This window comes from Mus caroli, chromosome 15 (genome assembly GCF_900094665.2).
Source record: "Mus caroli chromosome 15, CAROLI_EIJ_v1.1, whole genome shotgun sequence".
Classification (NCBI taxonomy): domain Eukaryota; kingdom Metazoa; phylum Chordata; class Mammalia; order Rodentia; family Muridae; genus Mus; species Mus caroli.
The window spans coordinates 93,738,863-93,745,815 of record NC_034584.1 but is presented as its reverse complement, the minus strand read 5'-3'; the positions used below and the strand labels follow the sequence as shown (position 1 = coordinate 93,745,815).

Genomic DNA, 6,953 nt, shown 5'->3' with positions numbered 1-6,953 from the left:
AAAAAAAAAAGAAAAAAAAAGAAATAAACAAAACAGAGGCTGCTCAGTGCTTACGGGCACTTACTGCCCCTGTGAAAGACCAAGTTCATGTCCAGCACCCACATCACTTACAAACAATCCTGTGACTCCAGCTACAGGGGACCATATAACCTCCCCTGGCCTCCAAGGGTACCCACATGTATGTCACATATGAATACACATACAAACACACACACACAATTAAACAAAAATAAGCCAGGCAGGGTGGCGCATTTCTTTAATCCCAGCACTCAGGAGACAGAGGCAGGCAGATCTTTGAGTTAACTGCCAGCTTGATCTACACAGCAAATTCCAGGCCAACCAGAGCAGGTGAGAGATCCTGTCTCAAAAAATAAAATAAAATAAAATAAACCACATAATATAAATAAAAAGAAGGGGCTGGAGAGACAGCTCAGCAATTAAAAAGCACTTTTTGTTTGAGACAGTGTTTCTCTGTGTAGCCCTGGTCTTCCTGAAACTCATTCTGGAGACCAAGCTGGTCTCAAACTCAGAACTCAGATATTTTCCTGCCTGCCTCTGCCTGCCTCTGCAAGTGCCACTCCCCATAACTCTGGCTGTTCTTAAGCAGACCTGGGTTCAATTCCCAGCACCCACATGACAGCTCACACCCGTCTGTAATCCAAAGGGATCCAGTGCCGCCTCCTTTTTCTCTGAGGGCACTGAACGTACATGGTGCACATCCATCCATTCAGGCAGGACACTTACACACATAAAAATAAAAATAGACATGTGGCAGCCATGCTTCCAATCCCAGCACTTGGGAGGATGAAGCAAGAGGATGGAGAGCTGCAGGCCAGCCTGGGCTACATAGGAAGACCCTGCCTCAAAATAAGAAGACTGGGTTTATCTCAAAGAAACTATAGGGTCTGGAAAGATGGCTCCATGATTAATAGCACTGGCTGTTCTTCCAAAGGACCTGGGTTCAAACTGCAGCACCCACGTAGGACTCACAACTGTCTGTACCTCACACCCTCTCCAGCCTCTGGGTGCCACCCACCACGGTGCACATGCACACATGCACGCAAACATCCATACATATTTTTAGAAAGAAAATGAGGGGGAGAGGAAGAAGCCAGGTATAGTGGCGTACACCTTTAGTCCCAGCACTTGGGTGGGGGGAGAGGCAATAGGATCTCTGGGAGTTTGTGGCTAGCCTGGACTGCAGAGTAAGACTCAAAAATCAAAACAAAACCATGACAGAATAAATTAATTTTTAAAAAATAAAATATAAATGGCTTCTGTATGAATTTATATTAAATGAAAAGCAGTTTAAATTTTTAGAAAACATTTGACTGACAAAATATAAACTGATAGTTAAGAATTGAAAACAGGGCTGGTGAGATGGCTCAGTGGGTAAGAGCACCCGACTGCTCTTCCAAAGGTCCAGAGTTCAAATCCCAGCAACCACATGGTGGCTCACAACCATCCGTAACGAGATCTGGCGCCCTCTTCTGGAGTGTCTGAAGACAGCTACAGTGTACTTACATATAATAAATAAATCTTTAAAAAAAAAAAAAAGAATTGAAAACAACAGGCAAGAAAGAAGTGGGGCATTACCCCATTAATGGGCATGGGAGAACAATAGAGAACTGAATGATCATGATACAAACATTGGGGAAAATCCTTTTAAGTTATTTAAATAAACAACTCAGGTGTGATAACACGTACCTTTAATTCCAGCACTCGGGGAGGCAGGGGCAAGAGGATTTCTGTTAGCTGAATGCCACCTGGTCTATAGAGTAAGTTCCAGGACAGCCAGGCCTACATAGAGAGACCCCATCTTAAAATACATGAATAAATAAAATATGTCTGTGGAGCCGGGTGTGGTGGCATACACCTATTATCCCAGCACATGAGAGGCAAGATCAGTAGGATCCACAAGTTCAAAGCCAGCCTGGTACCACAATTCTGGGCCAGCTTCCCTCTGCCCAGTCAATCAATCAATCTCTATCTATCTATCGCTCCATCCTCACTTGAGTGCTCTCTCTCTCTTTCTCAAAAAAAAAAAAATAACAAAGAAAAAAATTAAAAAGCAGAATAAATAGACTCTCTGGAGCCACGTTGACAGTGACACATCACAGTGGGAGAGCGCTCACCTAGCCTGTAAGCCCTGATTCAATCCCCAACACTCCAGTGAAAAAAAAAATACATTTTTAAATATAAAACCATGGCTGGCCAATGGCTCAGTGTGCAAGCCCCAGTCAATAACCTTAGTCAACATCCAGAGTCCATACGATAGGAGGGAGAAAACTGATTCCCACAAGCTGTCTCTGACCTCTAGTCACACACAAACACACTCTCATACACATGTACATACATAGTGAATAGATAAAAATGTAACTTAAAAAATTTTAATAAAAGTCTACAGGACTGGGAATACTCCTCCATTACTGGTGGGATTGCAAACTGGTACAACTATTTTGTAAATAATATGTATTTCAATAAAATGTTAGAAAATGTGAAGGCAAATATCAAACCACAAAAAAAAAAAAAAAAAGTCTATAGGACTGAGTAGAAATTAGTGGTAGAATGCTTGCTTAGCTGTAGCAATATAAATAACAATCTATATTCCAGATTAAAAACTCTTAGCATCACGGATTTCAACTGTAGCTCTGGGGTACGCTCTTAGCCTACACCTTCATGAGTGAGGTCTCTGGAGGAAGTGACCACGGTCTCAGAGCAGGTAAACAGAAACAAAGCTGACCTGCCCATTTCTGAGATAAAAATATGATCTACCCAGCACCTCCTTCAGCTCCTAAGAAGGTCCCGTCTACGCCTCCACCTTCAAGGTGGACTCTGTGCCGCTTCCAGGGCCTGAGAGACAGGGAATGAAACATGTAGTGACAGAGCCGAGCGAGCGGCTGTTCATGCCCAGAGAAGTGTTCAAACAAGAAAGGGAGGCTCCCTTCCGGTAACTGTTGTTTTATCTTAAATACCTTTCCAGTTGCCCTCTCTGGGCTGTACTAAGACACGGAAAGAGTTGCTCACCCTCCAACCTGCAGTGCGAGCGGTGCCTACCACCCTTCTTCCCTCACGGTGAGCCCTGCACCGCCCAAATCACAGCTTTGCTGCCCACCACACAAGCTGGTGTTTACAGCTCTCTCTCACAATGCTGCTTCTCACAATGGCAGAGCACACTGCTTCCTCTTTTCTTAGAAGGCAGCCCCTGAATATGGCTCTCTCATGGTCTCCTGTGACGTTTTGTTGACATTTTTAAGAGATGTCCTCTGGCAGGCTCAGAGCTCCTTGAAAGCTGGCTCCTGCTCACCTCTGTATCCTCCGCACAGAAAGACGCGACATACAGGAGCCAATCAGCACGCAGGGACCACAGCTTCGGGAACCATCAGGACGGTGCACAACTGTGGCATAAACACTGAATGTAGCACTTCCTTAGGGGAAGAAAAAACTATTGTGCAATCACAACTCGGCTATTTAAACCATCAGATCCCATAATCACATCACAGCTTGAGATAACGGCTCTCACCAGAGATGCAGTGGTAAGTGAAGAAACACTTAACCTTTCAGAGTCCAAGTCTGCCTTTTGCTAAACCAGAGGGCCAGGGGCACTAAGTGCACCTGCTTTAACCTCAGCAAGTAGTTTAGCGATACTCGGGTGACTTCATGAGAGCATCACACAGGTGATGGGACAGATTAAAAGAAACGATTCTCATTGAGCCCCACTACACTGTGGGGTGACAGATGGCACGTGAAGCTCCTGAGAAAATAATCAGAGACTAAGATAAGAACCCTATCCAACTCATCTATCAAGAAAATAACGTGTACGTTCAGTTTCTAAATGGTTCCCCAGACAGTTCCAGGCTGTCAGGGCAGGAGAGGTTCACAGCCACTCAGGTCCACGGTGAGCAGCCTGTACCAGCAGACCCACCACACAGGGCTCTGCACCGTGCTCTGCGGCAAACAACCCAGAGGAGGCAGGGACCTGCATCTCAGCAGAGCGGCTGATCTGTGACCAAAGCCTGCAGCAGAACACACGCACCAAGAAAATGCTCTAACAGTCCTTTGCTCGGACTCTCCCTATCTTTAGAACCAAGTAGAGCCTGAACCTACAAAAACCAGCAACGGAAAGAAGGAACTCACCAACGTCAGCAAGTCGTGACAAAGGCTTGAGTGGGGGGAGGGGGCGAAGCAAAGTTTTTGTGTCAGAACAGTAATTATAAAGAAAACATTTAAAAAAAAAAAAAAAGGGAACGAGATTAGTTCAAAATATGCTGCAGATGTCACAAACATTACCACAGATCTGGGGATCCCTGATTTATTTTTATAACTTGAACTCTGGATAGCATCTTCCTACATCTCCAACCATCTGTGTACTTGAAGCAGGACAGACAGATGGCCAATACGCTGACACTGCAGGCTCAAGGTTCCTCAACTGCTATTTTCTTCTAGAGTGCAAAGACATAAGATGCAGGACAATGCAGTACAAATCCTTAAGAGAGAAATTTAAACTAAGTCGTGTGCCAATCAAAGTATCCTGCGTGGAAGAATAACCAATTCACTCGTCCTTAAAAAAAAGAAAAAAAATTTAAAACCTGACATTCCCAGTTTCTAAGACTTTCACACCTTTTCAGGGAGTAGGGTGAGCTAGTCAGTAGTGGAACCTAGAAAGAGCCTTCTAAAGATATCTAGAAACACCAAGAGCTGTAAACAATAATCGTGTGGAGCAGATCCACACCAAGGGGAGCACCCAGGATTTCCCTTTCCCCGTGAAAGCAATCAGGTCCTATTTTTAATCTCCCCTTCATGCAAACATCCAGGGAAACCTCCCTTTCTGGCTAATGAAAGCTATAGCTGATTTGTTACTGAAAGTAAATATAGAACCGTTTTAAAAGATTTGAATGGGATTCGTCACACTTGGTGGCAACACTTTCACAAAAAGATGACAAGAAAAAAACAAAACCTTAAGGGAAATATATTTTAATAAACTACTTCAAATGATTTTTTTTTTAATCTGGTAAATATTTTAACCAAAGGTATCACCAGGCAAGCAGCCCAAAGGTTTCCTATCTTCCTAAACGCTTCCCCACTGATTAATTGAAAAGTAATATGTTGATAATTGCATGCAGGTGAAAAGATCACCACCCTACGCATTGGGAAAGCCTTAAAGGGTTATTAAAATTAATTATTTCCTTCAATCGAGTGAGATCTGTGACACTCAAACGCACTTCTGGTTTTTCGCTATAAGTGATTTTCAAAAAGGTTTGAAAAAGCCCAGTGTCGTGACAAGTTAACAAAAAGTCGGAACTAGAACGCTCCTGGGAACATTCCTTACTCTTTTCCAATCAACAGTTTTTAGTGAACTTGAAAAATACTGGGGAGGGCCTTTGGCAAGGAATTCAACAATATGCAACTCTGGAGACATCAGCGAAGTGTACTGACACCAAGCGCGGAGAAAAGGCTGCTTTTGTTCAGAGGCCGCCTGCGATAAAAACAGGAACTTTACAGAGAAGCTGATCGCCACAGCACATTCGCCTGACCACATGCCCACAGCCGGCATTGAGGTCCTCATTGTTGTCCAAGGCACTTCTCTTGTAACAGAGCCCAGATTTAGCCCATGTTTGAAATTATCTACACAAACCCAACCCTCCCTGTACCAATCCATTGTCAAAAGAAAGAGGGTGCCGGCCAGGATTTGCATGTACCCGGTAGCCACCTCTACAAAGACTCCAAAAGGTGACCAGATAGGAAAACCTAGACTGAATGCAGGTGGCAAGAAAAGCCTGCTGCTCCCAAGGACAGAGGCGGTCTAGAGGCAGCGGATCGGGGGGTCTCTCTGGGTTAGCGCCACCGCTTCCGACCTCCCTCGGACCCTCAATGGCTCCCCCGCTCCTTTCTCACGCCTGTCACTGGTGAGGCACGTCGCATTGTTAGAGAAGCAGGAAGACGTGCAGCTGCGGCGTCCCCCTGCGTCTCGTCCCGAAGCCGGAGCGAGGGTACAGGCGAGCGGCCCTTCGGGAGAAAGGCAGCAGAGGGGCAAGGTGTCAGCCCGAGGGCGCAGCTTTGTCTCCAGCTGACCCGTCCCCGGGTCCTGCGGGGCCCCCCAGGGACAACAATGAAAGCCCAGCCGCGCTTCGCGGGTGGGGAGCGGCGAGCCCCGCCAGCCCAGCCGCCCACAGGCCGCCGCCCGCCCGCCCGCTCGCTCGCTCGCCCGGCCCGCCGCGCCGCGCGCTCGCCTACCCTCAGACAGCTCCAGCTCCAGCTCAGCCAGCTGCGCCCGCACCTCGGGGGGCAGCGCGGCCACCGCGGCCGGCGACGGCTCCAGGCCTCGCTCCGCCATCGCGGCTGCGCCAGCCACACTCCGGAAGACGAGAGGGGGCCGAAGGAGGGACGGACTGACGCGGGCCCACACCCCGGCTACAGGATCCGGCTCCAGCCGCCGAGAGCCGCCGGCGCTGCCGCTGCCGCCGCCGCCGCCGCCGCCATGAGCGAGGGTCACGTGAGCGCACGGCCCCGCCCCCGGCCTGAAGCTCGTCCCGCCCCGGAGACGCAGGACGGGCGTGGCTACAGCGCCCTCTACCGCGGAGCTTGGAGAGCGCAGGCTGCCGTCGCCTGCTCTGCTCTCCTTGGGAAGATGCGGCACCTGCTGCACATGGCGCCTACCTTCCACAAACTCTCAAGCAAGAGGACTCCGGGACGTTGCCCTTACTTCTTCCAGTCCCTCTCACTCGGGAGAGCATGCATCTGTCATGTCTTTTCCCCCATTTTCCCTGATGGACCCTGCCAACAACTCTTTTATTTCTTTTTCGGTGCTTCTTGTAATCCCAGCACTCAGGAGGTGGAAACCAGAGGATCTGAAGTTCAAGGTCATTCTCTCCTCAGTGGGAGCCAGCCTGGGCTACGAGACCTTTCTCAAAACACAAGAAAAAAGATCACAGTCGAACTTGCTTCATCTTGCC

At 47.9% G+C, this 6,953-nt stretch overlaps 1 protein-coding gene across 3 annotated transcripts in view; it reads right to left on the bottom strand.

The window, feature by feature from the left end:
* The window catches only part of Dip2b (disco interacting protein 2 homolog B), a 186,644-nt gene extending 180,181 nt beyond the window's left edge, over positions 1-6,463 (bottom strand). For all 3 annotated transcript variants that reach the window (XM_029469542.1, XM_029469543.1, XM_029469544.1), the window contains exon 1: positions 6,235-6,463. In XM_029469542.1, coding sequence (XP_029325402.1) covers positions 6,235-6,334 — 100 coding nt within the window. In that variant the 5' untranslated portion in view covers positions 6,335-6,463. The remainder of the gene's footprint in view (positions 1-6,234) is intronic.
* Positions 6,464-6,953: the final 490 nt, after the last annotated feature.